We start from the raw sequence: 18,993 nt of genomic DNA, 5'->3' as shown, positions 1-18,993 counted from the left end.
AATTACAGAGCTTTTATTTTGAAAAGCTGTGAACTTGAAAAACAGAACATTCCAAACAGGCAGATTTACAACGGGCATTGTACTGGTCTCAATTTGTCAAACTGTTGTTATCTGACTTCACCTCTCTGGTTCATGCTGTCGCCTGGTAGCATAACAATCTGCCTCACGTAAATTACAAATCATAAACACCCTTTAATATTGTCAGTGTTTGAGCAAGTGTTGGTGCACGTGTCATCTTTAAGCTTCAGCGTTCTTTTAAAAATCGACAGCACACTCGTGCACATTACATTGAAATAATGGGGCCTGAGAAAGCAGATCCTGCACGTAAACGATTACACGGCTCATGTGTAGCATGTTTGTGAACATGGCACGAGGGAACGCTGACTCTGCACATCCTCCATGTAAATGTAACGTGATTAATGGACCCACCGACTAAATTAGACGAAGCACAGAGCGCTTCGACAGCAAATGAAAAACATAAACCCACGTTTGCATAAACATTCCATTACAACCGAAAACACGCATGTTAACGGAATTCCTCAGAGTACGGATCTGCTTCGACATCAAAACATGTCGATGGTTTTCTTTATCAGCGTTTAAGGGATTTTCTTGATTCTATGTGAATTATGCTGTTGTGTACGTTTGTATTAGTATTGTTTTTACGTTATACTTTAAAGATATAATATGTAATATGTCTAAAAACAACCAGAACAACATTATATATTTATATTTTGTTGACTTGTGAACTTGAATTACGTTAAAATCTGATTTATTCAAGCCAATGGAACGTTTAATTTTAAGGTGAATCATTGAGAATCAGTTTTAGAAATTACATTCATGTAATTTTATGAATCACCATATTACCACACTGCCCCCCTAGCTCTGAAGGGGCTGCATAAATCTGGTTTGATTGGTGAATAATTAATTTGTTATCACATGTTAGTATCCTCATCTGCTGCTGACATTTCAGTTTATTGGATTAGGCAGCGCTGCAGCACACCCCCGCAGCGAGCTTCAGCAGCTCTATAACACCTACATCACACTTTACACATTAATATTTTATTGTAACAATAAGATCAAGAAGATCAAAAGATCAACAGCATCATTATTTTATTGCATCATTACTTTAAACACAGATATGAATAATTCTATGCAGGCAGCATCGTTCCTGCAGAATTCTAACCACCTCCATGTGTCATGGTCAAGGTGAGCACAGGAGATATTAATGCTCTGCAGCAGAGACCGACTCAAAACACAGGTTATAACAGCAGAGGCTGCAGGGAACATCCAGTGCAGTGGGACAAATGAATTAGGGCAACTTCTGTTTACATTTGTTGTCCAAGAAAATAGACAAAACAAGCAGAAAACAAGAAAACATTGAATTAATTTGTGAAGAAGCTGCTTACACACATCTGCACAAATCTCTGTATGTGGAGCGCATATCTCTAGAAACGTTCATCCTATCAACCTCAAAGTCGACGTGTATTGATAAGGGCTCAAGGATGTGCATTGTTAAGTTTGGTGCAGCTTGGACATGTGTTGTTTTTACCTGTGTGAGCTGCTCCAGCCTCTGCTTGGCCCCCTTCAGGACAGGGTCTGTATTACGGACAGTCATCTCTGGGTTTTCCCTTTGGGCCTTTAAGCTGCTGCCGACCACACGACCTGCGTAGCTACAGAACGAGAGAACATGAGAAACACTAGTACATCCCGAATGTGTGTTTGGGCATTTTTCTTAATTCTTGATTGACATATGAAACAAATCATAGTAATGCTGGGTCAGTAAACCACTGCCGTAAAGGATAAATAAGCTTTGCCAGTTGGAATAGAAACGATGTCAAAGTTTGACTATTGTCAATGATTTATCATTCATTTTATCCTGGTTCTTATCTCTGCTCTCGAACCTTGGTCCCCATTCATGACCATCAAAAAGTTGTGTTTGTGTTGCTTGTGTAACTGTTGATATGCATGCATTTCATGTGTGTGTTTCAAAAGAACATCCCAGATTTGAAAGTTTGTACGAATTTGTAGCTTAAGTGTTAAAGTACTACATTGTTTCTTCTTGCTTTAATTGTTCAGTTGAGGGCAGTTTCTACTAATTAAAACTTTACATACAATAACATTTGTTTTATGGTGCATTTAATATCTACTATAACAACTGTCAATGGAAGAATCTGTAATCAAAGTATTTTGAAATACATGACTGAACCATTTTCATTTACTTTAGTACTGCATTCCAAATAATATAACGACTTCTTACAAAACTCTTTCTAGATGATTGATTGGGTGAAGTAGTGGAAAGCAAAAGTAATGACCGACAGAAAATACAGTGATGCTTCCTTCTGTCGTCGGCTTCAAGCAAGTAGCACATCATTTTGTCTGAGTGTGTGTGTGTTTTTGTGTGTCTGAGTGTGTGTGTGTATGTGTGTGTGTGTGTGTGTGTGTCTGTTGGCTGCAGAGTGGGAGGATCAAAAGGAAGATGAAGTGAGAAAAAAGCAAAAGAGAAGAATCAACAGTTCATGACTCATACTTTTCCATGTTTCCAAGTTCCAAAGCAGCTTCTCTAGTTAATACAACCGGCCACCAACCAACCGCTGAGTCCACGCCCTCGAACACACAAACACACACTCTGGCTATGGCAACGAGGGAACAGAGAAGTGGTGGGTGGATTTCAAATGACTAAACCCCGACCAGCTGGTCTGAGATCAGATCCATCAGCTTAACAAGTTTAGCAAATGTGTGTTCTATTCTCACTCAGATTGCTTCTCCTGATCAAAATGGCCTTTCTTAGCTTCATCTGGTTCTTATGTGCGGAGGCCGAGACGACACAAGCAACTCAAAACGAGAATACAAGAGCCAAAACACAACGGACACACAATCACAACAGACGTGAGCGACAACGGATGTTGAACGATGAAATAAGCAGCGTTAGTTTGTAAAAACCTAGCAAATTGTGATGCTCGTCTAGTTGAGGTGATACGGTAATTTTCTTAAAAAGCGAAAAGGAAGAAGAAAACACCTGTTCAGATATTATCACGATGAATTTTACCTTTTCATTCATGTGCTTCAGTTTACCTTCACCAAATTAAGTGGAAATATAGAGATTAACATGATTTATTGATTCATAGCTCAGTGTTAATATTCATTAATTTACAGTACAGATGCAGCATTAGACAGATGTGTATTGTATAGTATTGTGCGACTGTATAACCCATATGTGTTTCGCAGGCAGGTTTCACATATGCTTTTCTAATCATCTTATTTTCTGCAGTTCTGCACAAACCTTTTCATAATAACCCTGAACCAACCACTCCTGGAAATAATGAAAAAACCTGATATCGCTGGTCAACTGTTTTGTGTGTTCTGCTGTTTGTACATATCTGTAAGTGTCAATTGAAGTATTGATTTAAGCCCTGAAGTCATCCTGGGGGGTTAAGCCCAAACATTACTGGTCTCAACCACTGATTTTTCAGACATGGATCTTGTTTTCATCGCCACAAAAACAAAGGGATGGTTTCAAACACCGTCACCATGGAAACTGCTTAGATCGACTCCAAAGATGCGGCGAGAACCAGCAGAAGATCATGAAGGTGCCCCCCCGCTCGTCTGTGTTTATACAACAGCATTTAACACCGTTCTTACCACATGTCAAGGATTAGAGAGCAGTGATACACACACGTGCACTAAGCAATGATTGAGTATTATGGTAATAACAGGATACTGGTGTGTGTGTGTGTGTGTGTGTGTGTGTGTGTGTGTGTGTGTGTGTGTGTGTGTGTGTGTGTGTGTGTGTGTGTGTGTGTGTGTGTGTGTGTGTGTGTGTGTGTGTGTGTGTGTGTGTGTGTGTGTGTGTGTGTGTGTGTGTGTGTGTGTGTGTGTGTGTGTGTGTGTGTGTGTGTGAGGCATCAAAGGCTCAGCAGTTCAACCCCCCCTGGACCGATTTATATAAATCTATGGCAATAATGTGACTGGGAAAGAAAATGAAAATAAGTCAGAGGAGAGGAGGAGTGTGAACAGGGAGGATTGTGAGAATTCAATAAATAAAAGCTCAATTAAAAACCGCAGCCTGTGTCCCTGAGGGGAAATTCTAAGATTCCACGGACTCCAGCTAATATTTTAGCGATCAGTGTCAACACCTCACAACTAATGAACTTGTCAACACGTTTTCCTTCATCGCCATGAACACTGGGTCATGTGCTCTTCTTCATTAGTAACAATGCAGCAGAGTGACAAGCGACCGATTGGACTTTGAAGTTTCCCTGTTTACAATTAGACGAAGATTAATACGAATCATTACAGGGAGGTTTCAGCTAATTGCTGAGAAAAAGCCTTGAAGTTATAGAGCGCTGTTAAATATTTGGCCCTGCACTATTGACATGCTGTTCTCGCCGAGGGTCGCCTCCAGCCGTTATCGACCGGCCGCTCCAGGACGGGTGACAGGTGGGACAACACTGGAGGTCAATGCAATCTCTGCTGCAGATGCAGAGGGATCATATGAGCCAATTTCCACGACTATGCAAGATGAATCCATTATTTATATGCTGGGGTCTGTAATGATCGGTGCGGAAGAACGATCAAGAAATAATCCATGTTGTTTAAGTCATTAACGCTGACATCTTTCAAGGGTTTTAGGCACAAGAGGAGTTTAAGAATTGTGGGTTATATTGATGTTCAGATTAATAGCCCCTTGCTTGTTCTTTAATTCACTCTGCTTTTGTTCAAACTAGCCTGAACTCATATTTAGTTGCTTGGACAGATTTCCTGTGCTCCAGCTTCAGCTCACGCTTCTTCTTTGTGCCCGAGAAACGTCCTCTCTAGGATTTCTCCGCTGCTCTTGGTGTTTTCCTTCGTGCAACAAATCGGATAAAATCGTCCACTCAGTAGAATACCGGGTGTATTGTTGACAAATGAAATCGTTGCGCCCTCTCGAGGGTCATGAGCAGAACCAATATGAAGTTTGGGTGTAGAACAACACATACATCGGCCGTTGCATATGTTTAAATATAAATTGTCTGTGATTCCTCAGACATCAACTGGGAATAGAGGATTGATATTTTACAGTATAGACTTTGAAACCAAATATATTGACTGCTTATTCTGTCAAATAAAAGTATTTGTATCAACAAACAAATACAGATATTGTTATGTTTGTGAATGGCTCATATCTACAGATCTAATTGGCCAAACGCTGCATCAAATCTTCAGTTTCTGGGTGATGAGTCTCACCTTGTAGAGTTTGTGTGTATTTGACTTTACATTCTTGTGCAGTGGGGGATTTCAACAGCCCTTTCACCCCTAAAGCGTTTCCCATGCTGGATATATTGGAAAGTGTCAGTGCTGTGAATGAGTTATTGGTCGCTCTGCAGAGCATCGTGCTGCTGCGACTGTTTGACACTGCAGATGATCATATTGCAGGAAAAGTAGCTGTAGATGACAGAGAGAGGTGCAACTGTGAGAGACACTTCATAAGATCACACCAGCACCACAGTGCTGCTCTGCTGCCCTCGGTTACTGCAGGGTTGCTAACGGTAACACACACACACACACACACACACACACACACACATAAATCCTTTCTTCTGTCTCATCCCTGCACCAATCGTTTAAAGCGACTGTACAAACACAATGACACACACACAAACATCCTCATTCCCAATAATGGAATTTCACACCAAATACGATTTCTAGTCATTTTTAAAAAAAAAAATCATTTCGTTTTTGGGTCTTTTATCATAATATAGGTGTAAAGCTGCTGTCGTGAATTTATTTAAAAAAGACTGGAACCTCAGTCATCTGAAAAACAAACCAACCTCTACAGAAAACCTCCTTGTAGCCTGAGGTCCAACTGCCTGTGGTGATAAACAGGCTCAGAGAACAGAACTCATAGGACATTGATCTTCAAAACCACTAAAAAGAACACACTGAAATATTTGGTCAAAAACACTTGAGGTTCATCTATTAAAGAAGCCAGCTCCTCAAAGGTTTGGTGAGGAACTACTGAGAAGATGTCTTTTAGGCATCTGAGTCTTCATGTGGGAGACTTCAGAGTCAGATAAGGATCATACCCACATCTTCACAGACTTCAAGGAGCTCCACTAACACCCTGAGCTGAGTCTAAAGACACTAAAGACACCAATATTTGTTAGATCCTGAGAGTTTTCTTCAGGTGTTGGGACTTCAAATGTGCAGCATCCGCCGATTGAGGCGTATATTTCAAAGCTGAAGAGGCGTCCTTCAAAGCAAACTGAGCTATGAGAACAGACAGTGAAGAATTTGCCTTCAATTCTTCTTTGCACATTGGATGGCAGAAGATATTCAGCAGCAAAAATGAATGTAACATCAAAACAACTTCTCAATAGGGCTCTAACTCCTCGGGATAAATATCAGCCACATTCTGAAACTGCCTTCAGGATCCAAATTTTAAAAAAATCTAATAATTACAATAATAATAATGATAATAATAAACATATCTTTATTTATATAGCACTTCACAAAAACAGTAATTGTTTGACAATAATTGAACATCCGGTCTTCAACAATGCAAAACCTTTTTATAAATTAGATTTCAAGCTTTCAAACACTGAGATTCAAACTTTCAAAGCCTTTTTTTCAGTTTTGAAACATGGCATGATAGTTATTCCATAGGACATAAAACGTTCTGTATCCTGTGGACGTCAAACATCTATCTTTACCAGGTTAACTCAAACTTAAATTCACAACATTACCAAACAAGCCTTTAAGACCCTGAGCTATCGATCATGTGTGAACCTCGAAGAACAACAACCACAGTAAACGCTCACGTCCTCTTTAACCCTCTTCACTTTCTGAGAAATTCTCTTTTTAAAGCATTTTCCCTGACGCACAACACATTCCTTCATTATACAAAGCATGAAAGAAAATGGGTGTGGCAGGTCTTCAGTGGTGGAGGCAGAGTTACAGGATGATAGGAGACAAGATGCCTCCCTCTTTTGGAAAAACTGCGCCATTACAGTTGTCATGGCTTCATAGAGAGAACAAGCTAAAGGAGGTTTATATAAACACAGAAAAACACGCAACAACCAATTACATCTTCCCTTGCGTGGTAATTTCCCTGAAACGGAGACACTTCATCATCACGCCAGAAGAAGCAGGATCTCATCATCTCCTCTCCTGTATCCTCCCTCACTTTTGCATTTTGCCGCCTCTCTCTCTTCCTCGCACGTACACGCACTGTCACCAACACAGACATTTGTAAGTGAAGTGGGTCAGAGGGCGGAGGAGAGGAATTGTGGGCTCTGAATAGAAGGATGGAGCGATGAATGGACGGCTGAATTAATGAGCGGACGGGTGGATGGATAGATGCAGGAGAGGAGAAGATGTAAAGAGGTCGGAGAGGCACAGACTGGCTGCGCTCCAACACGAACCGAGTGCAACTTCCTCAAAGAGAAGTTTCACCACAGCACAGACGGGGACGCTCTGAGGGTCTGTGAATATTTTGGAAGTTCAGTTCAAGTATTCGGTGAAAATATACCTTGATGCCGTCTTTCAACATTAAGTTCTAAAGTCGTATACGTGAAACTGCATCTTTAAAACGCAATTGCAAACTGCAGGAAATGTGATATTGAGAGTTTCATCATCTGTTTTTACTAGATATGCAATTATATACTGAACATTTATTAAAACATACGTGTGTATCATATATGATTGAATGTATTCCTGAGTGTTGGTGCTTTGTATTTAGAGGACGTCCTGCTCCACTTCTCTTAAAATAACAGCAACAGGCCATTACCTAACACAAGGTTTACTGGCCTTCACTGTCACGCTGATGGTGACAAAGCAATGTGTGTGTGAATGTGTGTGTGTGTGTGTGTGTGTGTGTGTGTGTGTGTGTGTGTGTGTGTGTGTGTCTGTGTCTGTTAGTGTGTCTGTGTAATATCCTTGCAAGGCGTCATGGCCTGTTTCATATGGCTGGAACATTAATGGAAAACCTTTTTCATAACAGGAACAGAATCCCTACTGAGATGGATGGAACTCAGCGCAAGAGTGTGTGTCTGAGAGCGTGTGTGTGTGTGTTTGTGTGTGTGTGTGTGCGTGTGTGTGTGTGTGTGTGTGTGTGTGTGTGTGTGTGTGTGTGTGTGTGTGTGTGTGTGTGTGTGTGTGTGTGTGTGTGTGTGCGTGTGCACGCCCATTTGTCTCGTTACCAGTTTAAGCTGCCAATGTAATCACCATGAGAAAGACTCTGGAAAGGAACTCGCTAACCTTCACAACACTGTCACCCCCCCTGCCCTGGCAACTTTTAGAGACACACACACACAGACACACACACTTCTTACTGTCTTTACATTTCTTATTCTTTCAAGTACAGTTACATTTTCATCATTGGTCCCTCATGAGCATTAAAAGCCAGATATAAGCGTTTCACTGGGGGAGGTGCCCGGGTCCCCACACTGCATGTAGCACAGAACACATACCTCTCTGCCACGTCATGGCCGCTCCAGCACGTGTGCTGCTCGACTTCCATCTCGCTCTCACACAGCATCTCTGGCAGCTCGGAGAAGAACCACTGGTACCGCTGGATAGACCCCTCAAACTCCCTGGAGGAGAAAGAGAGTGGTGCACAGCTGAATGCTTGAGTTGCTGCAGAGACGGACGAGTAAAGACCAACGGACCGGATACGTTTTATTTGTTCCGATTAAGACGTCTCGTGCCAAATTGCCTGTGAAATCCCTGCTGATAGACTCTGGTAAAGTAATGAAAACAACATGGGGGAGGGAAGAGGAAGCTCTGAGCACTTTAAATTAGATTATAGACAATTGAATAAAAAAAAGAATCTGATTAAATTTTATGTTTTTTTTCTTTTATTTTCCATTACACGTGCAACATGGGAACATGTTTATAAAAAATAAACACTAAGTTTGCCTCCTACAAGTCTTAAAGGCCACTCTGGTCCGGCTCCCCATAACAACTTTGCATGTTGGAAGACATTAAATATAAAGTGTGGTTTTGACCTGCCTGCCATTACGACTGTAGATATTTTTGTTGTCTTATATTTGATATCTGATATTTAGGATGTTTTTAAATAGGAGACAGATTATGGACAAGTTTACTTGATGTAGAAGAGATTAATTTACCTCGACAGTTTTTTCAGGCTTCGACTCTTGTCACCTCTGGAACCTTTAAGAGGGAACAACCTAAAGGAATAAACACACACACACACACACATAAACACAAATACACACAGTCACACACACAGTCACACACACACACACACACACACACACACACACACACACACACACACACACACACACAAACACGACTCATTTAATTGATTGATTCCAAATTGCTCCACATACTTTCATACATTCGATCGGACTGAACTCACTTCCTGGTTTGTTGCTGCAGACGTTGATGAGCGGCTGATGGAGGTGAGGTCACAGTCGACCTCTCTGAGGTCAGTGATGTCACGGGGGTCACTGAGGCTGTTACATGGGAGGTGGTGGGTTTTGAACTTGTGGTCACAGGACCTGGCTCCTGTGGGCCACACACCTTCTCCACCTGAGGATGACACAGTTTGCATGGTGATATTGGATTTGTTATTGTCAACTTTAGTGAGATATAGTGAAATCTAGTGGTGAAGTTGCATGTTGAAGCTGAATCCCCCCCCCCCCCCCCACCTCACCCTCTCCTTCCAAACATGAAACAGAACCGGTGATTACCTTCAGTCGTCCTCAAAACTCAAATCATTTAGTTTGTCCAGTTTGGGCTTCTGTAAAAAACATGGCCGCCTCTGTAGAGAGGACCTGCTCCTGACGTACATATGAAGTATTTAAATATAAAGGGCCCATTCGAGAGGGTAAAGAAAACAACAATTTGTTTAATTTAGATGAAACACACCAAGAAAACGTCATAAGGATTATTTTATAATCAATTTCTGAATAGATCCCTTTCACCTCAATCTTACACACCGGACCTTTAAAGGCTTAAAGGTTCTAGCCTTTAGTGCTGCATCAAATGAATAAGAAGCTTGATCAAATATTTAATGAAGTGGCATTTTCTTATTAGCCACAATTAGCAGTGTGTGTCTGCTTGTGTGTTTGTTTACCTCTCAGGAATCTACTCTACTAAATCCACAGTGTTCTCTCTAAGTTTGGACAGCTAGGCCACTTCTTCCTCCAGCAGTGTGTGCATGCATGCGTGCGTTTGTGTGTCGTCTGTTTGTCCAGAGATTAGCCACAGAAACTTTCTCATCACTTAGAACCAAGCAGCATTCTGGGTATCGGTTGTCCCGCCAACCACAGTCTTTGTCTGGCACTGGATCTGTATTCACACACACACACACATACACATACACACACATGCAGACTGAGGGGAACCCCAGATTTCCTGAAGAATGAGGCTGTTTTTAGCCCATCTAGGTACAAGGCCTTTGTGTGAAGATCCAACTGCCAGGCTGAACGAAACCCACGGCCTCGGCGCTGTGTGTCCAACATTCAAATGACATTATCATTGGGTCATACGAGCGGGAATGCTTCAGTAAAATGTTAGCGCTATAGAATTAGCTTTCGGCTCTTTGACGTTTGTGTTTCACAGAAGCACAATTACTTGAAGATTACGTAAATGAAGATAAAGATTCTGGAATTTTATTTGGATCTGCATCAAAATAACACACACTCGTATATATCAGTCATCTTAATCCACAAGTTATTCTCTGAGAAATTAATGAATATCTCTTCGTCCTTTGGCTTTGCACCACCGCTCCAAAACAAATTCAATCAAAATCGGTTTTGTAGTTTTTGTCTAATTGTTCCAACAATAAGCACCAGAAACATGATCTCTTTGGCAGATGTGACAATTACACTTTAAAGCTTCTAAAAGTATAGAAAGGACAAGGAGAACCACTTTGCTGCGTCCCCCTGTTTCCCATCATGCCCTCTGCTTACCGTGGCGGTGATGCGCGGCCCGTGCAGCTGAGCGTGCAGGATGGCGTCGTTCACGTGGTTTCGGACGGCGAGCAGAGCCAACTCCATGCTGTTGTGGTTGCTGCTGGTTGCTAAAGTGGCAGATAGCCGTTGGAGCAATACCACCAAACTCCCCCAGGGGGCGCCGAGTTCTGATACACCGACCTGATGGAGTCACAGAGAGAGTGCAGAGGGGATATAAGTGAATAAAGATGTCTTGGTGTCTTGGTCTCGGTGCAGAACAATGTGCAGGAACTTTCTTCTGATTTCTTGATTCCAACTGCAGCTCAGACCCGTGCAGGAACTTTCTGACGTACAAATTATAAACAGAGATGAGTTTGTGATGACGTGCAGCTTCTCTGGTCAAGACCACATTTCCCATGAAGCAAGTTGTTCCCTTCACGGTGGGAATGTTCCTCTGTTGCTCTGCTGAGGAGGATCAGCGTGTTGGGAGTTGTTTATTCATCTCCGCTTTCTTTTGCTTCCAAGAAACGCTCACACAGGATGAGCGCTGACATCTTCCAGTTTTGTGCTGTAATGAAGTTCCTCTATTGTGGCCACTGTTGAAGCTGTCCAGCGAAATTCAAAGCAGCCCGAGAAGACGCATTGGAAGAAAATGCCAGTTCTCTTGGCAAAGCTGTTATTATTCGTCATTTTGAAATGTAATGTGGGAATGAGCTGTTGGTTTTAAAATGCTGTGAGTTACTGATTAAACAATGGGAGCATTTTCTTACCGTTAGAATCATGCTGGTGATATCTGAAAACTATTTACTTTAGAGGTGGCTTGGTCAAATGAAGAGTTGCTGCTGGACGTTTTGTGAACTTGGCACAGATGAGTAACTGTTTCCCCCTGCCAATTAGTTTTTATGCTAAGCTAAGCTAACACAGAGACATCAGAGTGGCATTAATCTCACTTTCTCCAAAAAGCAAATGAGTGTGACTTCCTCTTTACTTTAAATGTACATTCAGATGAGGTAATGAGGATGACATAGAATCTAATCCTGAATGTTATCAGCCTGAATAATGGCAATTTACTGTGCATACATCGTGAAGGAGACATACTCTGCTCCTATTCTGGTTCATAATTTCAATTTGTGTTATAACTTGAAAAGGTTTTCATGCTCTAATGCTCAGAAAACACCTCAGACTGTCCATTGCTGCAGCTCCTCGTTTCAGCCTCTGTCTGAAACGCTTGGATTTAGCTCCTGTCTCTTTAAAGCCTCCCTACTGATATAGACTAGTCCGCTCTGATGGGTCAGATGGCCCACTCTGTGGTGATTTTTCAAACGTGACATCAGATGACACTACATGCTGCAGAAATGTTGGCAAAAGTACTGACAAGGCGTTTCATGCTGTGGGGGAACTTCTACATTCACAATAAGAACCAATATAACTCACTACAGGAAAGAAACACTCAAACGGCATCATATGTTAAAACACACAACCAAACAGTAAATGCACAAAACATGAACCCACTCACCAGACATCCTCTCATCACGTTGACACACAGTCCTGTGCAGGGCCGGATCAGGGTCAGTCCTCTGCAGTGGGAGCAGTACTGCATCCTCACCAGGCCTCGGCCACACTCTCTGGATAACGTGGCCTTCTCGGTGGCGTTCACCACCTCACCGGCCAGTCGGAGGAGTCGGCTCAGTGCCCGTCCGACCCCGAGCGCACGGGACAGGCTGCTGACCAGGAGGCGAGGGTGGGGTCCGAACGGGCTGACGTCCTGCCTCGTCAAACGCAGGCAGTCATCATGGGTGGTGGGGGCGTGGGACTGGAGGGACGTGTGGCCGAACCCGGGGTTGAGCAGACGTCGGTAAACCAACGGGAAGAGATCGTTGTAGAATCGTCGTACGGTGTTCTCCAGTGAGGAGTTAGGTTCTCCGGAGAGGTGGCGTCTGATGCCGTCGAACAGCTGAAACACCAGGGGGCGACTGTCGGACACCAGGGTGGAGTAGGCGCTGTCGAACAGGGAGCTGGTCATGTTCGACATGAAGGACACGAGTGACTCAAAGGTCTCTGGGACAAGAGAGAAGACAGCAGGAGGACAATCAGTCAAGATTACAAGTCAGGAATATGTAAGTGTTAACCATAGAGTGGTACACACACACTCGTCCAATCATTAGTGAGTCTCAGCTGTCAATCACGTTTCTATATAGCATCAAATATCTTAATAAAACAAAACTCATCAGTAAGATGCACACTTGAACAAACATCAGTGTGGTAAGAACTAACCAAGCATCTTCAGGAAAAATGTATTTGATGTGTGATTTGACTTTTTAATTGTGTCCATGTCCCGTCCACTAACATGGAGGAGGGGAGATTTCTGACCAGATTCATATCCAGTTTGCTCAGGCCTCTGTCATCACACTGGAAGAGGAAATTTGAGCAATCATCACACATGGAATGTCTGGCCTCGTGACCATCAATGTGCTAAATGCTATATTTGTAAGTAAACCAACTTTTTTTTAACTGGCTCGAGCACTTGGTTACATTTCAGCTTAAGACTTTTACATATAAACACAGGAGTTTTTCTTGGAAACATCAAATAAAGAACTAAAGAGAAACGTCCTCTCTCAACTTGTGCTTTAATTCTATTAAGTGATCGAATTATCCAATATTTCACAAACAGCAAAGAAAAGAGAGAAAAGGAAGAGGAAAGAAAATAGATTTCTGTATCAGAACATTGTTATCTTCCATTAATCATCTTGTGACTGATAATTTTTTGCTTATGATCCTCACGGAGGAGCTCGACCATCAGGGTGGGAGGAAACTGTACTTGACGTAGTTAGAAACAAGCTCCGACTCAATCAGCTAGAGCAGAAAAATCTACTATCATATGAAACATGGTTCTGTAGAACTATTTTTTTTACTTTTTATACTTGATAATCATTTTTGAGGTAATAATGTTGGACATAGGATTCAAATATAGGGCTTTTACTTATAATGGAGTTATTTTATATTGTCGTATTAAAGGATATAATGCTTCTAATACACAGAAACAGCTGTAAGTGTATTAAACAGAGTTGGATAATATAAAGAGCAATGAACAAGAATTTCAATATATGGTGATAAATAAATAACAAGTCTCTGGATACACTGTAAATTAATTCTGCATAAAAATGTTCTTCATTTCAAAACACAAAACTGACATAGTCACACGTCATTTTCATACATGCACATATATCAGTTATTCTTGTAACGACCTTGTTCTGACTTTCTAGATCACAACTTATTTTCCCTACCCTGTGTTATCTATAGACATGTGATAACGAGGCGCTGATCTCATGATCCACTGTGTTTCCTTTACGTCTGACAGGGTCTAACAAAGAGCACAGCCCCCCCCCAACCCCCCATCCCTTAAAGGAGGCTGTAAACCAGTGTGTGTGTGTGTGTGTGTGTGTGTGTGTGTGTGTGTGTGTGTGAGAGAGAGAGAGAGAGAGAGAGAGGGTGACTGTGTGTGGCTATGTTTGAAAGTTGCCAAGTAAAAAAAAAGAGAGTGATGTCAATCTACTGGCATCCTGACACACACACAACAAACACAAACACACACACACACACACATACACACACACACACACAACACATTGAATGAAACCTATTTATCTGTGAATTTCAATGTGCATGTTTGTGCGTGTTTGTTTATATCAAGTTGACTAAATGTCTGAGAGAAACGCATCCTCTGAGGACACGTTGGTAAACTGCTCAAAAATTGAACTTTTATGATCTTGATATAACCATGCCTTCCACTTATTGAAACTTTAACTTTGTTTTCACCCTTTTGTTATACATTTTATTTTTACATCTTTTATTGTCTTAATTTGATCCATTCTAGGCGTCTATTATTCTTAAGCACCTCAAGCAGCATTTTATACTATAAAGTAAAAAACTATAACATCATTATAGTGGTTGGGTAACGAGGTTGCAGAGCAGCCCCGAGCGAGAGCGTCTCACTTTCACGTGTTTGCATACCCACGTCCTGGCGACAGCCACTCAAACACAAACGGCATCGAGTGACAAGGCAACGACCCCGCTGCTCCAGGGTCATGTGATTGGCTCTTCACCCCGTGTGATTGGACGACAGCTGCGACGTGAGGAAGAGGGCACACAGGGGTCTTACAGAGTCAGGAGAGACACACGCGAGCACGCAGACACACACAGTGATCCAGAGGAGCCTGGATACAAGCGCCCTGGGCAGGTCTCTGTTTCTCTAGTGGGTCATAATCACGGTGCTTTGGAGAGTCGGTCCTTTGAGAGTCAGCTCAGCTGTCCTGCTAAATTAATTTATATCCTTACATCATAAAAAAAGCCAAAATGTTCCCAAAAGTCAGTTTTTTGTATTGTTTAGCCGTAAGAGAAGATTTAGTTTTATAACCTCCATGTAGGAGGTTGTGTTTTCTCCTGAGTTTGTTGGTGCAACGATGTGTTTTATGATATCTTGCACAACTTCCATAAAAACTGGTCCTCTGAAAACATTATCCATTTCATTTTCATACTAAAACGTCACTTAATAGAGCTCAAACCTCCACCAAGGCCCGACATTACCTTGAGATTTAATCAAGCCGCACTAAAGTGCAAACTCATAAAGATCATTAAAATAAGATCTATTTTTATGAAGATCAATTGTTAAATATGTTGCAAATGTCGACAAAAAAAAAATCTACGCAATTCACATCTACATAATGTTAAAGAAAGTAATACAAATTCCTGGATCTGCACCAAAATTACACCAAAAGGGTTTTTCCTTGACCTATTATCATCCTTGCACCAGGTCTCAAGAAAATCATTTCAGAAAGGACTTTAAAAACAAGGGAAGCCGACCTGTTTATATATTTTCTGCAAAACAAAGTCCAGGTGAGTTTAAAACCAGTCACTTGAGTTTGTTGTTCGGGTAAAACAACACTTTAGAGTAACTTTATTGTTAAATTTCATGTAAACACTGTAATTTGTGAACTCATCTCCTCGTTATTGCTGCATGTTTGGCCGACACGTCCACTGGACACAAACAGCAGCTGAAGCTGAGCCTGGGAGCGTTGGGATGTAGACGAAGATGAAGACAGTGAGAGATAGAGAGAGACAGAGAAAAACGAAAGACGGAAGGTAAATGTTTGCTGTGTCCGTCTGCTGGGCTTCATCAGCTCCATCAGTCTGGAAAGCTCCACACTACACACACACACACACACACACACACACACACACACACACACATTCATGGAACACACACACACAGGGCCTGTGTCCCTCACACACACACACATGCTCACACAGACTGGTGAATAGCGTTGAGAGACAAGTGGACAAGCAGAGTATTCTTCCTCCTATTCAGAGCAGCCGTTAGAGACCGGCTGTTGCCCACAGCAACAACACTCGGCTGCGGATACGTGCTGAATGTAAACATTCTGCGTCCCTCGCTCTCTCATTGGCCGAGGACAAAACCTGATTATTGCAGCGACGGAGACAGACAGACGGAGAAAGGGAGCGGAGAGTTGTGACAAAGTTTTCCGCTGCTCCCTCGGGGAGTTTGCTCTCACACTCTATCGAACGTCAGTTGTTTGTTTGGCGAGCCACCGCGGCGCCTCACAAACTCAACTGGCCCCCCCGCAGCACCACCCTGACACAAACTAGCCATTTCATGATGGACACACAAAGTGAGAATGACGGGGGGGACACAGACACTTGACAAAGTTCAGCTATTAATGTCACTTTGATTTTGGGGTTCTCCGATCAATTCTCTAATTTATTCTCCTTTAAGTCAATAAAACGACGGCTCTGAAAGAGTCCAGGAGGTCGATGAGTAAATTATAATAAATAATGACACTTAGTAAAGCACACAACTCCAACAAGGTCCCCAATAATTCAATCAAGCTGCACCCGATTCCACACGCTCAAAGAAATCACTTCCCTAAACATGTCAGATTTTCGTCAAGATCCACAAATTATTCCCGGAGGAAATAGGTGAAGATGTGAAAATTCTTGTATTGTTGGATCTTCCCCCTTGTCCAGATCTTTGCTAAATTAAATCAGTTCAGCAGCATCTCTCGCAATGTTAAAGACAGACAAAAAGAAAATCCATCATCCCAAACCAAGATCTGCACGTAAATGAATGGGTTCTTTCCTGTCACACATCCTTCCAATAAGTTTCAGAAAAATCTGTACAGTTGTTTTTGTGCAATCTTGCTTACAAACAAACAAACAAACAAATAACAAATAAACATACCTTGGCAAAAGTAAGCTATTTGAGAAACATGGATCAAATAATTGATTTTGATATTTTTGCTTTAAAAGTAATCAGCTTCAAAACTTGCTGATTAATTAATCAACTATTTGACAAACGCGTCAACTACCTGTTAAAATACAAGAACATAAACCTCCCTGAGGAATGAAAATATCAGCCTTCTTGTTCCCAACTACAACTTGAGTTTTTTCAATTTCCTGGACAAATTGAAAACATTACACTTTCCTCTTCATGATGACCTCTCTCTCCTTTACCTTGGTAAGCCTTGGTGTTTCCAGCGATCAGGTACTTGAGTTCGAAGCTGTACGACTGCATCTTCTGCTGGGTCTCGCTGCGAACCGCCGCCATGTAGCTGTCCTCCATCTTACTGGTGCAGCAGGTCGGCCCCGAGTGGACGCACACCCGGAGAGACTCGTCTGAAAGACACGGGAAAAGGCTTCAGACCCCATAACCTCACTGCAGATCTACAGTCACAGAGAGGTCGAATCTCATCCAACGCAAAATGTTGGGTGGCAGAAAATATTTGATTATGTCTTTATTACCTTTATTAACATTTTTAAATGTACATATCTTAAAAAACTGTTTTAGCTTTTCAAGAATAAAGGTTTTTCCACTCAAAGTTGTTTTAATCTTTATGAAAATCAAGATAATCCGTTTAGGGAGCTGTGATGTACAAGTAGTGGATCAGGTTTTATGACTTCACTAAGATTATGCTACAATGAGCCTGTTGAGACCTGACACGATGACATGTACAGTGTGCGTGTGTGAGTGTGTGTGTGTGTGTGTTTGTGTGTGTGTGTGTTTGTGTGTGTGTGTGTAGCAGCCCGACTATTGTAAGCAAACCTGTCAAACAGCTGACTGAGATCAAGGGGGAGAGATGAGAGACATGGACCGTCATCAATGTTTGACCTGACACATCACTGGTACACACACACACACACACAAACACACGCACACTCACAATGTCAAACTCTGAGCTATTCTTATTATCCTTCTCTGAACATAGAATACGTGACGCTACTGAGATAGTTACAGTTGATTGGTGATTGTCTGTCCTCGTTGACAACAGGACATCTCGGCTGCACTCAGACTTTAAGTTGTCTGCGAGGAAACTCTGGTAAAAATGCCTTCTGGAAAATTTGTGAAACCACATAGATTCCTCCACTTTAAATCATGTTTTTCAAAAAGAGACTACAAGGGGATGAAGCTGCATGTCAGGTACAGTCCATGTAGTTGTTTGAGTAAAGACAATAACAGTGGAATCTGCTGTGGAAACTCTCATTAAAACGTCGTCTTGATGAAGTTAACTCACTCCCGGCTCGGAGCAGATCAATGAAAGTGAGATAACTCAAACCTGGTGCAACGATTCTGCTGCTGTAACAAACTATAATTAGCAGACGACTGTGCCACAGATCGCTGAGGTCACAACTTAACTACCTGTTAACAATCACAAGCCCTGGACACACTCAGCACAGTAATATCTAATAGTAGATAAATCTAACTTTGACTTATTCCTTCTCTTGCAGCTGCAGGAGGAACTGAGCTCCAGAGATCATCGAATGTCGGCTGGTTATTAAATATTTATAACCATTGTGGATGTGGATGTTAAAAAGTTTTGTTGAGATTTCATATTCAGGGGAGTATCTATTACCCTGTCACTTATAGCCGTGCATACATCAAGAGATCTATATGTGTCCCACACTAATTAGGTTAGTTTTCAACAGAAATAGCTTCTCTCCATGAGGCGCTCGCCCATGCAGCCCGGTGATGAGCTGTGATATTTGGAATTCGGCCCCTGTAGTTCATGAGCTGTGGATC

The 18,993-nt window shown here is 41.9% G+C and overlaps 1 protein-coding gene across 1 annotated transcript in view; it reads right to left on the bottom strand.

The window, feature by feature from the left end:
• The window catches only part of LOC133010575 (glypican-5-like), a 39,355-nt gene that overhangs the window by 18,969 nt on the left and 1,393 nt on the right, over positions 1 to 18,993 (bottom strand). Inside the window, exons 2-8 of the mRNA XM_061078166.1 lie at positions 17,430 to 17,591; positions 12,418 to 12,959; positions 10,920 to 11,102; positions 9,362 to 9,534; positions 9,108 to 9,167; positions 8,448 to 8,570; positions 1,550 to 1,670 (exon numbers count right to left, since the gene is read on the bottom strand). Of these exons, the coding sequence (XP_060934149.1) occupies positions 1,550 to 1,670; positions 8,448 to 8,570; positions 9,108 to 9,167; positions 9,362 to 9,534; positions 10,920 to 11,102; positions 12,418 to 12,959; positions 17,430 to 17,591 (1,364 nt within the window). The remainder of the gene's footprint in view (positions 1 to 1,549; positions 1,671 to 8,447; positions 8,571 to 9,107; positions 9,168 to 9,361; positions 9,535 to 10,919; positions 11,103 to 12,417; positions 12,960 to 17,429; positions 17,592 to 18,993) is intronic.

This window comes from Limanda limanda, chromosome 9 (assembly GCF_963576545.1).
Source record: "Limanda limanda chromosome 9, fLimLim1.1, whole genome shotgun sequence".
NCBI classification, from domain to species: Eukaryota; Metazoa; Chordata; class Actinopteri; order Pleuronectiformes; family Pleuronectidae; genus Limanda; species Limanda limanda.
The sequence above is the reverse complement of the archived record's forward strand: the minus strand, read 5'-3'. Positions and strand labels throughout refer to the sequence as shown.